The sequence below is a fragment of the Pantherophis guttatus genome, chromosome 1 (genome assembly GCF_059756535.1).
Source record: "Pantherophis guttatus breed Tessera chromosome 1, ASM5975653v1, whole genome shotgun sequence".
Taxonomy (NCBI): Eukaryota; Metazoa; Chordata; class Lepidosauria; order Squamata; family Colubridae; genus Pantherophis; species Pantherophis guttatus.
Genome location: NC_142063.1, coordinates 249,580,615 through 249,601,766, shown reverse-complemented (window position 1 = coordinate 249,601,766; position 21,152 = coordinate 249,580,615). Strand labels below are relative to the sequence as shown.

The 21,152-nt window shown below is 38.7% G+C and overlaps 1 protein-coding gene across 2 annotated transcripts in view; it reads right to left on the bottom strand.

The window, feature by feature from the left end:
- Positions 1-18,266, bottom strand: part of DSE (dermatan sulfate epimerase) — a 34,730-nt gene extending 16,464 nt beyond the window's left edge. The window contains exons 1-2 of one of the 2 annotated variants that reach the window (XM_034409206.3): positions 17,531-18,266; positions 1,402-1,870 (exon numbers count right to left, since the gene is read on the bottom strand). In XM_034409206.3, coding sequence (XP_034265097.2) covers positions 1,402-1,817 — 416 coding nt within the window. In that variant the 5' untranslated portion in view covers positions 1,818-1,870; positions 17,531-18,266. The remainder of the gene's footprint in view (positions 1-1,401; positions 1,871-17,530) is intronic. The other variant, XM_034409207.3, reaches the window with a different exon arrangement.
- Between the last annotated feature and the right edge of the window lie 2,886 nt (positions 18,267-21,152).

Sequence of the window (21,152 nt, the reverse complement as noted above, 5' to 3'; positions counted from 1 at the left end):
TCGGGCCTTCTGGGCCCACCAGAAGTAGGGAAACAGGCTGTTTCCTGCCTCTGGAGGGCCTGGGGGCGGGGTGGGGAAGGCCCGTTTTTCTTTCTTACCTGGCTCCAGATCTTCTCTGTGTATCTGGCAAGGGCAAAAACAGCCTTCCCCACTCCCTTGGAGGCCCTATGGAGGCTGAAAGGGCCCATTTCCCGACTCCCGGTGGGACAGGAAGTGACATTTTTTCCTGTCCCCAGCCTCCAGAGACTCCTAGAGAGACTCCTAGAGAGGTTCTGGAGGCTGGGGACAGCAAAAAATGTCATTTCCTGTCCCACCGAGAGTTGGGAAATGGGCCCTTTCAGCCTCTGTAGGGCCTCCAAGGGAGTGGAAAAGGCTGTTTTCGCCCTTCCCAGATACACAGAGAGGATCTGGAACCAGGTAAGAAAGAAAAACGGGCCTACCAGGCCATCATGTGCCAGGAGCGGGGGGGAGGGGGGAGGGGGTTGCGCACGCGACCCTCCCCCGCCCCCCCCCTCCTGGCACGCGATGGCAAAAAGGTTAGCCATCACTGGTATAAGGTCTCCTGGGCAGGGAATTGGACTAGAAGATCTCCAAGATCCCTTTCAACTCTATTATTCTGTGTTCTGTAATTATTGTGGTTGCTTCCCCATGCTATTTTTGACAATTGAAATAAATGGTGGACCAGTTTTCTGGCCTTTTCATTATGCAGCAACAATGTTCATTACATTCATACAGGTATTTATGAATGTTAAAGATTATGTCTGAAGTTTCAATCGCTTACTAAAGCCAGAACTTTAAACTTAAAAATAAAATAAAACAATTTTATATCCTATATTACAATTAACAAAGTTTCCTTTAAAAATATTAAGAGTTGATCATGTTTATTTAATTTAAATGCATATTTCCAAGTAATATTCTAAAATACAAGCAAGTTTCTAAATTCATTTAACTCAATTGTACCCTTCTCTAGGATACAGCTGAGAACTAATATGCATTAGTTTAACAGCCCCCTGGCTTCTATTGGTGGCTGAAAATAATCTAGCAGCAATCAGATAGTGGCCAATATATTGACTTTTAACAGAAAACTGGTATTTAGGGGGGTGGGGGGCGGGGCTGACCTGGACTTCCCAAATTGGAGAAAAGTCAATATTTTGTTTTAAACCTCCAAACTGAAATTTCTAGATTCAGAATGGACATTCAAATGCTAGCTTATATGACATGTATACTGGAATATACTAAAAATGATAATGCTTGTTTTAGATATAAGCTTTAAAAATAGGTATTCCCTAAAAAAACAGTTATGAAAAGAAATCAAAGCATTCTATACCCCTTTACTCTTAATATATCCCAAATATGCACTGTATAGTTATGTTTTGCAATAAAAACAAGACAAAAATCTACCAACTAGGCTGAGCCGCCATTCTTTCCATGTAGTCTTTGGCCATGTCGATGGCTTCCATGTTGTCTGGATAAAGTATACAGAACATTGCTAGAGCACCCAAATTGTTGCCATATATTTCATTCCACCGAGCACTGAAGTCTTTGGGATCCCAGGGAGGAAGATATTCCAAAGAGTTTGACAGCATGATTTGCACAGCTTCAACCAACCGAGCTGCAATGTGTTGATGTGTAGTGCCTGCCTTATATCGGAGATCCTGTATCTCTCGCCTAGAGAAGTAGAGCATTGGGTAGTTGTCGTAGTTGGCATTGACAAATGGAACAGCAGTGCTTGGGTTGTTGTCAGTGCTGCAGATTAGTGCAAAGCAAACCACATGTATGAAAAACACACTGGGAGCCCCCCGTGTGTGAGTCCTCATTTTGGCATTAGAGCTCCAGGTCTTGAAGGCAGCCAAATCATTTTTGAAGGAGCCTACATGGCAAAAGAAGAATGAAAAGTGAGGTCAATGGAATAATGGCTGACATTTTTGTCTAAGACACTGGAAAGTATATGGGAAAATTCAGGTTTTAAGTACAAACAATACCTCTATTCAAGTTCCTTCCACAAAAATCAGGAGCAGATGTATTACAACACATAGAGTGCACAGTATAATTAAATAAAGTCCTATGTACTGCTTTTTGTCTTCAAATACTATTCCTGACTAAATTCAGTGGCCTAAATGGCATCCAATGATGGGTTGATGGGATGGGATGGGATGGGATGGGATGGGATAGAATAGAATAGAACAGAACAGAACAGAACAGAACAGCTTTATTGGCCAAGTGTGATTGGACACATAAGGCATTTGTCTTGGTGCATACGCTCTCAGTGTACATAAAAGAAAAGATACATTCATCAAGAATCATAAGGTACAACACTTAATGATAGTTATAGGGAACAAATAAGCAATCAAATCATATTAGGAAACAGTTAATATAAATCGTAAGGCAGGGGTGAAATCTAGCAGGTTCTGACAGGTTCTGGAGAACCGGTAGCGGAAATTTTGAGTAGTTCGGAGAACCATATAAGTAACCATATAAGTAAATACCATCTCTGCCTGGTCCCAGAGTGGGGTGGGAATGAAGATTTTGCAATATTCTTTCCCCAGGAGTGGGGAGGGAATGGGGACTTTGCAGTATCCTTCCCCTATACCCACCAAGCCATGCCCACAGAACCAGTAGTAAAAAATTTTGAATTTCACCACTGTCGTAAGGATACCAGCAACAAGGTTACAGTCATACAGTCATAAGTGGGAGGAGATGGATGATAGGAACGATGAGAAGATTAATAGTATTGCAGACTTAGTAACTAGTTGACAGTGTTGAGGGAATTATTTGTTTAGCAGAGTTTGGGGAAAAAACTGTTCTGGTGTCTAGTTGTTCTGGTGTGCAGTGCTCTATAGCCTCGTTTTGAGGGTAGGAGTTGAAACAATTTATGTCCAGGATGCAAAGGGTCTGTAAATATTTTCACAGCACTCTTTTTGACTCGTGCAGTATACAGGTCCTCAATGGAAGGCAGGTTGGTAGCAATTTTTTTTCTGCAGTTCTAATTATCCTCTGAAATCTGTGTCTGTCTTGTTGGATTGCAGAACCATAAATAAGTGGAAATAAAACTATAGGTCAGGAAGTGAAAATAATCTTAATGGCTTATTTAAAAGTTATACATAATGTTTGCAAACATGATATATTATCAATTGTATTTGCTTTTTTTTAATCTAATGGTTATGTTTAATTTCTTCAAACTTTATCAGTGTAATCCTGCTAAATAATTACAGTGCTGGTAGCCTCTTGCATTAATATAATTTGGCCCAGTTTTGGGGGCTTTTTTGTTTTACTGCAGGAATAGATCTTTAGAATCTCTGATGCACTTTTGGACTTATAATAAAGGACGACAGTCTAATTAGGCATAACTAAATTCTAGGCTGTAAAAAAAAACAAATTTTCAGCCATCAAAATAATTAAGAATGCCTAATGTAAAACATTTCTTACTGTGCTTGCAAGAAAGCAGGAAGAAAGGAAGAGAGACAGGGATCATGTGAAGCTCTGCCAAGACTGTGAATGTTCAATTGGCTGAGGTTCACGGCTGAGGAGTAAAGGATCTGGAATGTGGGAGGTGTCAGCAAGGGTCATTTTTAAAGACTCTGGTTGTGACACGTCTTCATTAAGAGAAACATTGAAAAAAAACATACACACATACACACAGCAGAGTAGAATCCTGGAAGTATATTTGAAATATCTGGCCTTTAGGGCATGCATGTTTTTTCCCATTCAGTCAAAAGAATCCTTCCATTTGCTTGCTGCGATTTATAGCTTGCTGCTAAAATGTTAACATTAAATAGAAGCATGTATTTCCCCAAAAACATGCCCATTTTAAAAGGCTTGAAAATGGCAGCAAACTCTGCATGGAAGTAAAACAAAAGAGTGTTTTAAACATAGCCATGCACCCTCCCCTCTTTTCAAAATTACCAATTATTTCAACTTTGGTCTTAGATGAAACAGTCTAGGATTTCCCAGAGGAAAGTTAGAGAATTCCTGAAATTCTCCAAAGGGGAAAGGTTAGAGAAAACAGGACCAAGAAAGATAGATTTATGTAACTAATGAACAGTAGTTTTCAATTATTAAAACCAGAAATAGACCAAGGGAGAAAGCGTGAGATTGAAAACCTACTGCACAATTTTATTTTTCCTGAGGAAAAGCTGTTTCATAATATTCAGCTACAGGAAAAGTACGTAAGAAGCTAAAACAAACAAGCCACACACACAGTGATCAAGTTTTCCAAACTAGGGGCCAATATTAGGCTAATAAATTATTGTTTTGAGGGCAGAAATAAGGATGCAAATAGGAACCTTGCATGCAGAATCACACACCAATGACTGCTTATGTGATTGTCATGCCTGAAAAAAATGCTGAAGAGAATTTAAGAATACCGGTCCTGGTGGAACCATGGTGGTGTTATTGCTGTACAATACAGCTCATAGCCCACATGAAAATTAATGATCTGGGTGAACAGAGATGGATCAGTTCTGATTATTTTCTTCATTTTTAAAAATTACTTGTCAAAGAGAATTTTGCCACTTGAGGTGACATATGCCACATATGCCAACCCCTGAGTCTGGCTGGCGCCTTAAAGTCTCACTGCTAAAGTTTTTCAGGCAGTAATGGGTGGTACAACCTGAAGTTCTTACGGTGTGTAAATTCCACCAAAGACCTCCGTGTGACTACCACAACTCTCCCCAGAAGGGCAATGGACTGTACTAAAGCTTATGTGACAATGGGAGAGGAGTATTTAATACATAGAAAACAATCACATTAACAACAATATAATTTTAATTATATTTGATTTAGATTTGATTTTATGAAATGCATGTCCTTCCTATTCCAGGCCATTTGGGGGAATATTTAACAGTCTAATATCAAATAATCAAATGAGAAAGCTTGATTTCTGGTGACTATCTGGACTTTAACTTGATTCCTGGTGGCTATATGGGAATGCCTATGTAGCTTTGTTGTCAGCAACACAGAAATAATTTGTCATGCCATCTTTTATTTATTACTTACTTACTTATTTATTTATTCGTTTGTTTGTTTGTTTGTTGTTCAAAGTTACTGACTTGGTACATTCTGATGGTCTGCCAAAAAAATACTAAGAGGTTCTGACACCAGTTAACTTTTCACCTCAGTCAATGTTGACTAGCCACTCTTGCAATTCATTTTGCATGCACTGGCAAAAGCAGCAATGGATATAGAGCAGTGATTGATAACCTTTTCCAGAACCAAGTGGTCAAAGCATGTGTGAATGCGCGTGCAAATGCACGCATGTGCACCTGAACCCCCAAGATGCAATGTGCGTGCAGCCCTCATGCATGTACCCAGCCCCTTGGGCATGTATGCATGGCCTCTGCGCATATGCCCAGCCCCCTGTGCATGCACCCCCTACCCCCTGCATGTGCGGCAGAGACCCAAAGACCAGCTGGCCGGCTGAACTGGGGCAACAGCTTGCTAGCCCACAGAGAGGGCGCTGCGTGCTACCTCTGACATGCGTGCCATAGGTTCGCCATAAAGATATAGAGAAAGTAGGCATCTCCTTTCCTTATTTAAAAGACTTACTTCTGCATGTCTGTTAAGTAGCATTTCTCTGATTCTCTCTTTCATCATTTCTTTCTTCTCTCAATTCAGTTTTCTTTTTGATTCTGATCTGTGCAGTTTAGGAACTTCCCTCTTCCCTTTACCACCCCTATTTTCGGATTATCACCACTGTAGATAGTAGTAACTTGCGCTTGGGTATCACCATGTTATTTCCTGAATAAAGCTTATCTTTTAAACTCTTAATTTTAGAGTTTCTCTGTCACGCATTTCTTCTGCTGTGTAATGCTAATCACTGTCTGTCAGTTTCCATCTACAGTATTTAACAAATAGAAAAACTGTTTATGAGTCCTTCTAACCTTAAATCACTTCTGCAATTACTGACTCTCCTCTTTTACAGCATGAACCAATTACATTATTGACCAGTGAACTACAATGAAACGAGAAACAGTCTAAAAAAAGAAATCTAAGAATTAGCCTGATGAATAAAACATTCACAGGGTAGAACATAAGATCTTGTCAGAACCATTTGCCACAGTCTTGAAAACAGCACTAAAAATAAACATTGTTTTTAGAATCAGATGAAAATATTTTCTTCACAATGGTATATTTTACAAGGAAATTTAGGCAATCAAAACCAAGTAAGAGGCAAAGATAATCCTCCCCTTTTGCATGCACATATTCTCAAACATACACATAGTTTCTTGACATTTCTACTTTTTCAAAAACAATTTTTACATGTATTATACTGAACAAATGAATTAAAAAATCTCTGTAAAGAAACACAGAAGCATTTTCTGTACTCAGCACTTTGGTAGGAAAAGTATCTGAATCTCCAGTTACGGTACTTACTATGTTATTTAGTTCTGAGAGATAAACTGTAGCTAGGTAGTCTGCCCAGTTAAATTATATCAACCTGCATAGTGTTCACACGTGAAATATGATTATTAAGAACCATATCAGCAGCTATTTGTAGTGCTGATGTCAACTTGGAAAAAAAATAATTTCCTCCCATAAAAAGTCAATTATTCAGCAGACCATACAGAGAGGAAGGCCAAATGTATTGGTATTGCATCACTTTTTTTCCAAAAAGAATCTCAATTTGCTATGAAATAAATTGCAGTTGACACGAGAATATGTTAAGTTATGCATTAAAAGCAAAATATGCGCTCTGTGGATTGTGGAATAAAGAACTCTGGATGCCATTTGATTGTCTCAGTTTCAACTTATTTCACAATAAACTGGGATTCTTTGGGAAACAGAGGAGTACCAATACTTTTGACCACATCGGTATATGAAAACAACAATAAATAATATATTAATATTCCCTCAATATTCATCTTTGATATTTACTTACTATTTTCAACAACTGAACAGGCCCTTTTAGCCACATAATTTGCAGATGTTCTATTTATAACAATATTAGCAGGTGTAAATTCTCTAAGATTGCCTCAATAGAGGGATACTATCAAGATCACATGAAGTGTTAGCACCACTTTGGTAAAACCATTCACGGAATATTGTGTCCAGTTTTGGTCACCAGGATACAAAAAAAAATATTGAGACTCTAGAAAGGGTACAGAGAAGAGCACCAAAGATGTTTAGGGAGCTGGAGGCTAAAACATATGATGAATAGTTGCAGGAACTAGGTGTTTCTAGTCTAAGGAAGAGAAGGACTAGGGGTGACATGATAGCAGTCTTCCAATATGTGAGAGGCTATCACAGAGAAGAAGTGGTCAACCTATATTTCAAAGCACTTGAAGGCAGGACAAGAAGTAATAGATAGAAACTTATCAAGGAGAGATCCAACCTAGAATTTAGGATAAATGTCCTGACAGTGAGAACAATTAATCAGTGAAATGGCTTGCCTCCAGAAGTTGTGGGCACTCCATCATTGGAGGTTTTTAACAAAGATTGGACAGCCATTTGTCTGGAAAGAGAGACGGTCTCCTGCTTGAGCAAGGGGTTGGACTAGAAGATCTCCAAAGTCCCTTCCAATTTTGTTATTCTGTATTCTATAATTATCTGACTGCCCCATATTGCCTTATCTACTATATATTTCAGAAATAAAATTAGAAAACATTTTGCAAGAGGTGGTGGCAATTTATTTATATTTTTGAACCACCCATTTCCCTCAGAGAGGGACTCTGGGTAATATTGCTACACAATATCCTCTTCCATTTTCAGATAATACTCCATCACATATCAGTAAAGGCAAGTAGAAAAATGATACCTTTTTTTCTTTGTACAAAAAGCGCCAACTGTTTGGAATTGAACAAGTAGGCACCATTAATAAAAGTGCAATGCAGTTTCTTCTCTTTAGATGCAATAGAGTTATAGTGGCAGCAGATAATACCCACAAATGATTGTGGGGAAACTATCAAGGGATAATGGAGAGCATAAGCAAGCAAGTTGGAACATAAATTCATTTGCCTCCCAATAGTGAATTTTGTCTCCTGCCTCCCATTTTATCCCACTCAACTTCCCTAAAAAATGATACAGGTCATTTTGAACATTGCTGTTCTGGTCACTATAGCTCAGCTATGACTTATTTATTTAAATTTATTGTCTGTCCAACTCCACTTGATTCTGGGTGGCATAACAACTGCAAAAAAAAAACATATAAACAGCTAGAAACATTAAATCAAATAGTCAATCTAAACATATATGATCTAATAAACAACAAAATTAGCATAACAGAGGCCATAGAATAAATCATGAACATCAACCCCCTGGTCTGGGACCAAAGCCTGATTTTCAAAGTTTTCTGGAAGCTTAGGAAAGAGGGTGCTATCCTTATCTGTGGGGAGGGATGTTGTTTCAGAAGGTGGGGGCTATGACAGAAAAGGTACCCTTCCTAGGTCCCACAAAGTTGCAATGTTTAATGGAGGAGATGATGGCTTTAAACACTCTGCAATTCTATTCTTCTACCAGTTTATTTTTTCTTTCTTTTCCTATCATAAAATATACTTAAGAGAAAAGTAGACAACTGTACTGATTCCATACCATCTTTTTATGTAGCTATCCTTACTGAAAACAGAACATTTTAAAGCAATGAGTAGACATAGGGTGGGATAATGATATTATGAAATCACAAAAATAGGTGCAATCTGATATGTGGGGGAGGGAATATTTATTCAACTTGTTTAGATCTTTAAAACAGTCTAAAATTCATATGCTTTTTTTTCAGTGGGAAAGGAGCAGGAAATTGTAGTTTTCCAATTTGGCAATATATCTTGTCAGCTGTTTCTTTTTAGAGTTTTGTAGCCAGAAATAAAAACCAGGATTTATGCCATTTTGCTCAGCTATCTAGCCTTTATAGTCTCTCTGTCTCTCTCTCTTAACTCTAACCTACCTTACATAGTAAATGTCAAGGAGAAAAACTGCTCTCTATACCATCTTCAAGAAAACATACTGATGGCTCATCGAACAAATCAACCCAGAGTTTTCATTTGAAGTACAATTTACCAGGCTCAAATTTTCCTACTTTGGACATTGTATGAGAAGACTCAAGTCTTTGGTAAAAGCTCTAATGATTGGGAAAGAAAGAGAGAGAGAGAGAGAGAGAGAGAGAGAGAGAGAGAGAGAGAGAGAGAAGAAAAGAAAGAAAGAAAGGAGGGAGGGAGAGAGGGAGGGAAGAAGGAAAGAGAAAGAACGAAAGAAGGAAAAAAGAAAGAACGAAGGAAAGAAAAAGAAAAAGAAAAAGAAAAAGAAAGAAAGAAAGAAAGAAAGGAGGGAGAGAGGAAGGGAAGGAAGGAAGAAGGAAGGAAAGAAGTAAAGAGAAAGAAAGAAGGAAAGAAAGAAGGGAGGGAGGGAGGGAAGAAAAGGAAAGAGAAAGGAAGAAGGAAGGAAAAAGAAAGAAAGGAGGGAGGGAGGGAAGAAGGAAGGAAAGAAGGAAAGAGAAAGAAAGAAGGAAAGGAAGAAAGGAAGAAAGAAAAACTAGCAATAAGGTCGAAGCACTCGGTAACAATGCCAGCAAGTGTCCCCCATTGGGAGACAGTTTAAGGATAGATTGTCAAGGATAAATTCTGTCTTCTCTAGGAGTCAAAAATGACTTTATAGTATATAATTAATCAATACCACTTTGAATTCTTGGGAAAAGAGCAGATTATAGATCTCACCAATGAACTATCGGCAATTCTCTATTGCCGGTACATATGTTGCTGCACTGATTGAGCAGAAAGGATGGTAGCAAGCAAGGTAGGAGGTAAAGAGGACATGTAATGGGCCTGATTCCTGGAACATTTGTAAAGTCCCATCTCCTACTTGTGTCAGTGTGGTTAATCATATTAGCCATCTGATATTTTGTTTTGTTTAACTTGACTGCTATCAACATTCCCCAAATTGTGCTTTGCCTTCTGGAAGCCACACATCTTTTTTCCCCCAGATGGCTTCAAACAGTCATTTCCTGTTTCCTCTTGAGTTTCCTTTTTCACTGAGCTACTAGATAGTTTAATATTACTGTTTAGCTTCAGTCTTTCAGTCTGCAGATTTATGGATTTTTTTTTCCCCATGAAGAAATAATCTGCAGAACAGGATTGTAATCCATTTTCCAGACCTCTCTGGCTTTCAAATAAAAGTCCTATACTCAAGGCATCACAGAGGCAACTTGTGCAAGGAGAATTAATGTGACAATTTGACTGATATTGGCCGCTGCATTTTACTGGCTGGTAATACTGTTAAAACATTATTGACATACCATACTGTTAGAGATGACTAAGGAAAATAGAAATAGCAATAGCACTTAGATTTATATACCGCTTTACAGCCCTTTCTAAGCGGTTTACAGAATCAGCATATTGTCCCCCAAAAATCTGGGTCCTCGTTTTACCGACCTTGAAAGGATGGAAGGCTAAGTCAACCTTGAGCTGGTTAGACTCGAACTGCCGAATTGCTGGCAGCAGAAGTAGCCTGCAGTACTGCATTCTAACCACTGCACCACCATGGCTCTATAAAATGTTATGATCCATGAGCTAGGAATGTCCGCCAACATTGCTATACAGGTAGTTAACTTATGACTTTAATTGGGATCTGAATTTCTATTGCTAAGCAAGGTGATTAAGGGAGTCGCACCTGATTTTATGACCTTTTGCCACAGTTGCTAAGTGAATAACTGCAGTTAAGTAAATCACACAGTTGCTAACTTTGAACGGTTGTAAATTGAGGACTACCTGTATTACTTTTTCTTTTCTACAACATTTATGGGGCTGGCTCTACTATCACTGGTCATGAGTATGATTACAATTGTTACACAGACTTTAATCTTCATATCCTGCCCATTCACATAGCAGCACCAATAGCTGTGCTGACACTTACCATTTGCTACATATTTTATTACTCCTGATAAAGTCTTTTACAAATATTTCAGTGTAATATTTATTTTTTTAAATTATGAGAAATGCTGCATGATACAACTTGCAGCATAAACGATAGAATTAACACTAGAAAATAGGAGACGGGTATTAGGTATGGATAGGGTTAAGGGGACTTTATGGGGTTTTATGTCGCGGATTTTTAATACTGCAAATTGCTTGGAGCCACCTATAATTTGAGAAGCCAGATAAATGCATTTATAAATAAATATAAAAAGGTGGGATAAGAATCTAATAATAATATAGAACAAATGTTTTACATCCATTTAGGAATAGAAAACATACATGCATACTTGTGGAAAGAATCCTAAAGTGTCATCTCCACAGTCCAATAAAATAATTAAATAAATAATTAAATTAAATTAATAATTAAATAAAAAATTTGGGCTGCTGCTTAAATAAAGCAAATGTTTACACAACTTTTAGTGTTTCCACATGGAAATCAGGAAAAAGATTTGCAAGTCTTAGAATATATGACTATGGCTTTTAATTTATGAAGTTCATAAATTAGTACTGTCTTAAAAAGTTATGCTGATAATTTTATTCATTAAATTGATTCCTTCAATTTAGAAGAATTGAGTCCATTTGGTTATTGAAGTGGCATTCAAACCAACAAACTATTTTTTTCTGATTATCTTTTTAAGTGACTGCATCTTATCTGATATTTGGCAGACTACCATCTCTTCATTCTACACACTTTAATAACATTAGTGACCACAAGTGAGGACATTTACTGAAAAGTTGAGTGTTTTATTGCTGTTACATACAGATAATGACCGTCAAATTTGCCTAATATTATAGCAGAATATCTCTTGCTATAAAAGTTACTATCATGATGTAACCATAGGCTGCTTTCACCAATGCAGAGAGGAGAACAGGGTGGATCTCATATTTATACCAGTCAATTATTTCCTGTGCAAGATTTCAGCAAGCAAACATCTGGTTAGTTTCACTGCCCATTGCATTTCCTGTGCAAGATTTCAGCATTCAAGCATTAGTTTCACTACCCACTGCAGATTTCAGTAATGCTAAAAAAGAGGAAAATGCACAAGACTACAAAGGTTTTAGATACCAACTGATTCATGGGCAGAGAAAAAAGTGGAGTAGGTTAAAGGATGCCAAGTTTTATATGCAGGACTTAAAATACCATGGAATTTTTTTCTATCATATTGTAAATTACAAGGAAGAACAAAAGTTTAAGATAAAGATATGGGGCTTTGGCAAGTATGTCTTGAACTCTAAACAGGATTAATTGCATCATTGCCATGGAGGGGGAGAAAAGGCAGAAAAAATGTGAAAGCAGCAACAATATTATTGGGTTCCCTTTTATAGTAGATAAGCTTGGGAAAAATAAAAAAAAAGTATTAGAGTCTGAGAAATTTGATTTAGCTGATAATGTGGGAATACTATGTGGTGATAAGGTTTTGGAATGTAAATACTTCTTTACTGGCAAAGCAGATGTTTAAGACATGTTTCCCCTGAATTAAGTACAATATAGCAGAAGTGATCCTTGGTTGGAGCTGACTAATTCTGTTGCCCTTATAGTACAATTCTAGGCACGTATCTGAGAGAAATTCCCACTGAGGCAAAAGGGTGTGTGGGGGGGTCTATTTCAGATAAGATGTTTCTCTTTCTTTATCTTTGAGATATTTATATATTATATATATTATATAAATGGCTCAGGACCTGGGTACTTGCGGGACCGCCTACTACCACCAATAGCCTCCCACCGGCCGGTACGCTCCCATAGAGAGGGGCTCCTCCGGGTGCCGTCGGCCAAACAATGCCGACTGGTGGCCCCCAGGGGAAGAGCCTTCTCTGTGGGGGCACCTACTATCTGGAACGAGCTCCCCCCAGAGATACAGAGGATCCCGGATCTGCGCACCTTCCGCCGCACCTTAAAGACCTTTTTATTTCACCAGGCGGGCCTGGCCTAATTTTCTCCCTCTTTTATAAAAGATTTTTAATTTCTTAATTTTTTAGTATTTTATATATTCAAATTTTAAAATAGGTTTTAAATTGATTGGGGTTTTAATTTGTCTGGGCCAAAACTATTTAATTTGATTTTAATTCCACTTTTAAATTTTGTATGTATGTATTTTATTGTTTGGCTGTGCACCGCCTTGAGTCCTTCGGGAGTAGGGCGGTATAGAAATCAAATCAAATAAAATAAAATAAATAAATAAATAAATGAAATATATTACATAAATGAAATATATAAACTGCACTAACCCTGTAATAGTTTTATTTAATTTTTCCATTCTATGCAGTGGCTCAATTTAAAAAAAGCAAAACACTGTTCTTTTTAAATTGCATTTTCATTACTTTTGCTGACTCCCCAATTGAAAAGGTACTAATTCACTGGTCATATGTATATACGTATATATATGAAACCACCACACATATATTAGTTTTGAGGTCAATGAATGAAGCATTATTTATATGTTGGTCATCAAAGCACACATAATACCCTTCCTCTTTCAGAGAAAATTTATATCTCATCTAAATGTAATTTATAACCCATGTCTATGAATATACCCAGGCATAATTCCCAATAAATCTACTACATATTTCTATACTTGAATTTATAACTCTATATAAACAGATAAATTTCTCATCTGGTCATGTCTGATTTTAGGGGGCGGTGCTCATCTCTTTCTTATCCGAGGGAGTCAGTGTTGTCTGAAGACATTTCCATGGTTATATGGCCGGAATGACTGTATGCCAAGGTGAATGGTTACCTTCCCACTGAAGTAATACCTATTTATCTACTTGCATTTGCATTGTTCGAACTGCTAGGTGGGCAGGAGCTGGGACAGGAATGGGAGTTCACCCCATCGTGTGGTACTTGGGTCTTAAACAAATTCTACTTATCTTCCTGTGAAGCAAAGTTGTTTAGCAATCAGACTGCAAAGAACCATCAAAGTCAAGCTCAAGGGCTCAAGAGAATAAGTTTAAAATAAGGAATAGAAGCTTTCTATGTGCAAGTCTTTGTCACCGGATTCCGTTTTTGTGCCCTACAATTCTATAGTATACAGTATCATCATGGAGCAAGCAGTTCCAGACATTAGGATCTAAATTAGTTAGTTGGGTACATGCTAATGATGTCTGAAGAGGTTTTGCCCTTTTATTTTCTAACACCACACAAGTGTTTTCCAAAACACAGTTTAACACAGTACTACCCAATGACCATACTTTTGCATATAAATCACTGTGGAAAATAGTTTGCTGTTAGGCAACTGTTTACTTAAATTAGGACTCTTACTTCATCTGCTTTTATATAGAGTTGTCACTAAAATAAGAACATTATGTTATAAACTTCCCTTTTTTAAAGAATTTCATAGCTTTGTCCCAAGCACACAATTTTTGGAAGATGCTAAAAGCAGTAAGTACAACTTAATAGCAATTTCAGGATGCTATCTTACCTTCCAATCTTCCCCAAACAGGTGCCCTTCAGAGCTGGGACCACTATTCCCCAAATTCTAAGCCTACGCATAACAGAAAATTCTGGAAACTGCAAAATCACACCATCTAGACCCAAAGGTGCTTTTTCAAGAGGCAACGGGACTTTCTGGGTTTTCTGTTAAGACGTTTCCCTTCTCATCCAAGAAGTGGAAGAAGCTTCTTGGATAAGAACTTAAACATCTTCAAAGGAAAACCAGAAAAAGCACCTTTGGAACAACCATGACCTGGATGACTGAGAATCTCCATAGACATTTAGCGACACACCATCTAGAGAACCAAATGGGACAATGTTAGAGGGTATGTCTCATTTAATACAATGACACATGCTTCTCAGCATACATATGTAATACAGTTCTACAAATACCATATAATCTGAAGAAAGTTAAAAATAGCTCTCAGTATAGGAAGACAAAATCAGACAAATAATATAACCCTTGCTACCTCTAGTTTTTTTTCCCTTTGCCCCTCTCCTACTTTTTTCTCTCTTCATCTTACTACAAGCTTTTCAAACCTGAATTATTGTGACAAAATTCATTGAGAGGGTCAAAAGTACACTACCGCATGCTTCTAAGTTTTAAAACATAAAATAGGTCCTTTAGTAACAATGAAAGAGACATTGACAAAATATATTAAAACAAATTATGAAATAACAAAGAAATGTAATGCTTTTCTTGTGTCAAATTACAAATTTCAGTTTGTTAACTTGAAAAAAGTGGGAGGAAAGACTTTGGATGTAAATTTTGAGGCTGACTATCTCTGTTTCTCTAGCTTGATTACTTTGTTCTGCAGTAGGAAGCTCCTTTGTGCATCTCAGTTCTTTCTTGCTCTGTTTTAAGATAGGAAATAATACAACATTTAATAAAGTCCAATAAAACAGATTTATCATCTTTTTTTAAAAAGAAAGCTCCTTCCAAAACATTAACCTTCAAAATCCTATCCTCCTATACTAGCCAAGATGATACAGTACCTCAGAGAAATAACTTACACATTATAGTTAGAAGCACTAGGAATGGCAGTGTAGGTTAAAGCCTATAGAATAAAAGCCTGTGGAAGGAAATGATAGCTGTCTTCAATAAACTACTTGGTTGTATAAAAGACAGGGCAGAATTGACCCAGAAGACAAGAATTGATGGGATTAAATTACAAGCGAACTGATTTTGGTTGGACATTACGAAAAGATCCCTAACAGTAAAAGCTATTCAAGAGTGGAAGAGACTGCCTTGAATCTGTTAGATTCTATTCACTAGAGATGTTTAAATACAGGCTGGAAGGCTGCCTCTTGGGATATTGTAGTATAAAATTCCAGAATTGGGCAGGAGGTTGGACCAAATGATTTCTAATGTCATTTCCAACTTTATATCCTATGATGCTTTACACATCACTGTGGTAATTAGGTACTGTATTGAAAAAATATTGATAGCAGAGTATAGATATCAAAATATTGCCCACTGACCCTCCTTAAAAAAAAAAAGAAACAGCACAACTCTTTATTTTAATGCACTTTATTCCCCAATAAATTTATATAGTTTGTAGTTTTAACTTTCTCTTCAGTTTAACCTAGGCAGATTTATCTGTTTTGGTGGATAAATCAGGTTTCATAAAGGATGATAGTAATGGATTGCTATATTTCTATTTAAGCAATAGTATTTCTAATTTTAGACTAGGTAATTCCAAAAATAGGAGAGCATACTATTCAGGACAAGGGGAAGAGCCCTAAATAGATTGTATATGTTGGCTATTTCCATACCAGCTTACTACAATAATCACATTGATATCAGATTTTTAAAAATCTGTCCTCTGTTCAGGTACACTGTAACTCAATATTACTGTCCCATCAATAGTCATTTGCAAGGATCCATGTGTAGCAGTGGTGGGTTTCAACATTTTTTACTACTGGTTCTGTGGGTGTGGCTTTGTGGGCATGGCATGGCTTTCTGGGCATGGCAGGGGAAGGTTACTGCAAAATCCCCATTTCCTCCCAATCAGCTGGGACTTGGGAGGCAGAGAATAGATGGGGGCGGAGCCAGTCAGAATTTTTACTACCGGTTATCCAAACTACTCAAAATTTCCGCTACCGGTTCTACAGAACTGGTCAGAACCTGCTGCAACCCACCTTTGATGTGTAGGAATTGGGTGTGTGAATTCAGTCTAAAACATACACTATAGCACATTCAGAACAATTTCTAAAACAATTTAGAGGGCACATTTACCTGTACTTAATCAAAAGTGAGTTCAGTGGAGTTTTTTTCAGTGTCCTGGTTCTACAACCCTATTTTTGTGGTCAATCCCATTTTAATAAACTTTACACATAACAAAAATAAGGCAAGGTTATACATATGTTTAGCTTCCATGTAAAATACATTTACTAGAAGCCTGAGTCATAGTTGCTCAGTGACATTTATTTCTTGAGTCAGTGTTCAAAGAATAATGTTCTTAAATGTCCGCAGCAGGCAGAAAGTCTGCAAAACTCACACAGCAATGATGTCCTTTGGGACAATTTCACTTCCAAAAACATTAACCTTTCCACTTCAACTTTTCCAAACTTTGCCCTAAATTACTAGCCTTGCTTTTGGCTTTGTACTTTGCTGGGGATCTGAGTGAAGAATCAAGAAAGTCATCCCAGGCATCTCATGTATATATATATATAGAACGTATGGAGTTCGGCCAGCTCCACACATTCTTTCTAAATCCAGAAGGCTCAAATAGTTGATTAAATTCTATTACCTTGGAAAGAAAGATGCATGCCAGTAACATAGGGAAGCTACCGGTACTTGGAAGGTCTCATGCATGTTTACCAAGACTGGCTTTTGGCCATACCGATCTGGGTATTATAGGAACTGTAGTGCAACTCACATGGTAGGAATCAGCCCGAGGATGTTTGTCTCTGGAATACTTTACTAATTGGATTGCACAGGATTGCAACTCCAGTTTCTGACATAATAACCCATTTCTAACTTCGAAGAGATTCGCAATCTACTCACTAGTTGGTAATGGGTGAAATGTCCCTGGGCAATTGCAAGACCCACTCCCCCCCACCCCATCATTTTTTTTTACGAACTCCCCCCCCCCGAACCCCGGCCCATTGCTGACCTCCAAGTGTGGGCCAAGAAAAAGACTTCTTGTAACGGGCCGCCCGTCGGTGGACGGTGGAAGGAACGGCCGCGTCCTCTTACCTCTCTCTTTCTCAGTCTGCTCTTGGCGCAGCCTTTTCTCACTCCACGGCGGCAGGAATGCTGAGCCAGCAGAGTAAAGGACGACGTCGCTACCCCTCGGCGCGGGCAAACTTCTGCTCGGCCGGACGAAGTGGCGGCCGGTCCGCGACGGATGCTCGACCGGCTAGGTTGGCCGGACGGACAGCCGGACGGATGGATGGATGGATGGAAGCAGCTCGGGCCGCGCCGATCACAGGACGGCGTTCGCAAGCGCCTGAACTCCGCCAGAGGGAGGAGACCGCAACGTCACCGGAGAAGGGGAAAGAAGAGGGCGAAGGAGCCCCTTATAGTCCCACCTCTCTCCCGATGGCCCCCCTGGCGGATTTCGGTTTAGGCTGGCCGGAGTCTCAGACGCCTGCGAAGTTCTTTTCCCGCCAAAGTGGCAGAAGGCGAGGGCCAGCTTCCGCCCGCAATGCTTCTTCCAGAGAAAAAAAGACTTTTGACGTTCACAATAATTCCGCTTTCTTGTAACAAGGCTGGCTGCTTCCTCCCAGGCTCCCGGAGCAGTGGCGGGGCTAACAAGAAGCGACGCATCTGTGGAAAGCAACCCTTTCTCCCGGGCGGCCCTACTCTGTCCGGCCTCAGCCTCCTGAGTCTCCTCCTTCTCCCCTCCTTTCCCGGGTCTCGTTTTCCTTAGCTCTCGGTCCCTTTGGATCTTGGTTGTTGGGCGGTGAAGTTCTCGCATGAAACAGCACTTAAGTTTTTTTCCCCTTTGCTCGCCCTTATGGGTACCAAAGTGGGGGTGGGGGGTGGGGAGAGACGAAGTTGCCTAAACCATTAAAAGAATCCTCCGCTAGTTTCTTCCCTGTGTCTTGTGGAAATTTTATAAGAAGATGTTGGATAAGCATTTGTCTGGTGTAGGGTTTCCTGCCTGAACAAGGGGTTGGACTAGAAGACCTCCAAGGTCCCTTCCAACTCTATTATTCTATTCTTCAGGGCACAGCTGCTCATCCTTTCACTCCTCGGAACCCTTCCGATGGCAAACGAGGTGACAGCCAACTAGCCCCTTCAGTGGTCTACCAAGAGTGAAAATAGATGTTGGCTGGGTCTTTAAGGAACAAGCTTTTTTTTTTCCGGCTCGTTTACTTCCCCTGCTTAACTATATACCATTTTCCTCCACTCCAGGAGGAAACCAGGTGAGCAATTGCAGGCCTTTGAAATAAAGGAGAAAGAAACATCCTTTCCAGGGAAGGAGCTGCTCCTGCAAAATGGGGTCATGCTTCCCCACCCCCTCCAGTACACTGAGCGCTTTTCTGTCCTCTCCATATTACAAGAGTGGGTTAAGTCAGTAATACAGGTAGTCCTTGACTTACAACAATTCATTTAGTGGCCAATCACTGAAAAAAAAATGACTTATGGCCATTTCCACAATGCATCACCATGGTCACCTGGTCAATATTCAGACACTTGGCAACCGGCTCATATTTATGACAGTTGCAGTGTCCCAGGATGGGGTGATCCCCTTTTGCGACCTTCTGACAAGCAAAGTCAATGGGAAAGCCAGATTCACTTAATAACCATGTTACTTACTTAACAACTGCAGTGATTCACTTAACAACTGACAAGAAAGGTTGTAAAATGGGGCAAAACACATTTAGCAACTGTCTCATTTAGCAACAGAAATTTGGGGCTCAATTGTTGTAAGTCAAGGGCTACCTGTACTACACTGAGAGGGAATTTTGCTTGTTGGTGCTCAGTCTTTGGCTGACAGAGCGGATGGTCACTTCATTTTCCCATTTGCACTCCTGAATTCTCCAGACTGTAGCAGAGATTCCATCCACTGAGCCAAATCCTTTAGAAAATAAATCTGGTTATATTGAGGCATTATAAGCTCTGTAACCCATCAAAATGGTGATGTTCTTTTTATTTAAAGTGTACAGCCTGAAAGGCTCCCAGATAATAATGCAGAAAAAAGTTTAGTTTATTGTCTTAATATAATATGACATACATTTACAAGGGCTTGGAAAGAAAATAAGGAAACAATAGGGAAACAAGTCATTCAACATTTACTTATGGGCTAAGAGCAAACACGGTAAAAGACCAACACAGCAAAGCAAGAAAAGTCACATTTTCTTAGTATTTGGTGATTCCTTTTAACATTGGCCAGTTACGGGCTTTTCAAGGAAGCTGAAATGATATGTCCCTGTCTAGATACCATTTCCCAGCAGATGATTCCACATTTCTGAAGAAATGACTGATTTGAGCTCAAATTGTAGCAACGGCAAATAAAAACATCAGATTTACATAGTCTGTGGTAAGGTCCTATCTCCATGCCTTGGTCCCTGATGACGTCTGTCAGAAGGAGGAGGAGGTTTACCTCAGCTGTTTGCAACTCTCTGCTTCTTTTCTTAAAAATATACTGCTCAAAAAAATAAAGGGAACACAATCAGAAGACCTCCGAGATCTGAATGAATGGAATAGCCTTATTAAATACTTTGTTCTTTACATACAGTAGTTTATGCACTGCTCAAACAACTAAAGGGAACACAAAACTACTGTATGTAACGAACAAAATATTTAATAAGGCTATTTCATTCATTCAGATCTCGGAGGTCTTCTGCTTGTGTTCCCTTTATTTTTTTGAGCAGTGTATATTCCTAATACTTTATCTTATATTTTTAACTAATCAGATTGTTAATGTATGAGAGCCGTGTGGTATAGGGGTTAAGGCACCAGGCAAGAAAGCATGAAAAGGAGTTCAAGTTCTGCCTTAGCCATCTCCCAAGGTGGTTGTTGTGGGGGAAATAGGAGGAGAAAGAAGTATTAGGTATGTTTACTGCCTTGGGTTTATCTTGGGTTTGATAATAATGATGATGATGATGATGATTATGATAATAATAATAATAATAATAATAATAATAATAATAATAATAATAATCTCTACAAAAAACCACCCTACTCGGAACAGCTTACATCCTCCGACGATATCTTAACAGTTCCTAGGTCCTTGGTTAGGACTCGAGCTGCTGAGCTATTAACCAGCCTCAAAGGCTGTGAATCTCACCAAAGATTAACAACAACAACAACAACAGCAGCAACAACAACAATAATAGTGGGATACAAATAAATATCACTCCAAGTAAGTCTCTGCAATAGTTCAGCAGAGATAGTTTCATCATCCTCATTTAGAAGTGATCAAAATAGTACATCTGATATAAAGTGGTAACGCTTCAACTCCTGCTTAACTGTTCAAGAACATCAGCAGATCCAATTAGCACAAAGAACTGCAACATGATCAATCTGTTGAACTTTACTTGCCATTTATAACTCTTTTTTATCCCTTTTCTTATCATGTCACATCATTTTTATTATCCATTTTATCACCCAATTAAGGCTTCACTTTAATTTATAATGGTTAGAGGGTTAAGTGTTGTTTTAACCTTGTATGTCTTCCAGAATCACCTTCATGAGATATAAATCAAATAAATAAATAAACCTATGTTTCTCCATTCTCCTCAAGCCATGATATGCTGCCTCATCAGGGTGGGTGAGGAGTTGGCTGTGGGAAGGATAGGTAAACACTAGGAATTTATGCCAAGAGTATGGGTATCCTCCTGTTGAAAGATTGTAAGGCCAGGTTTGG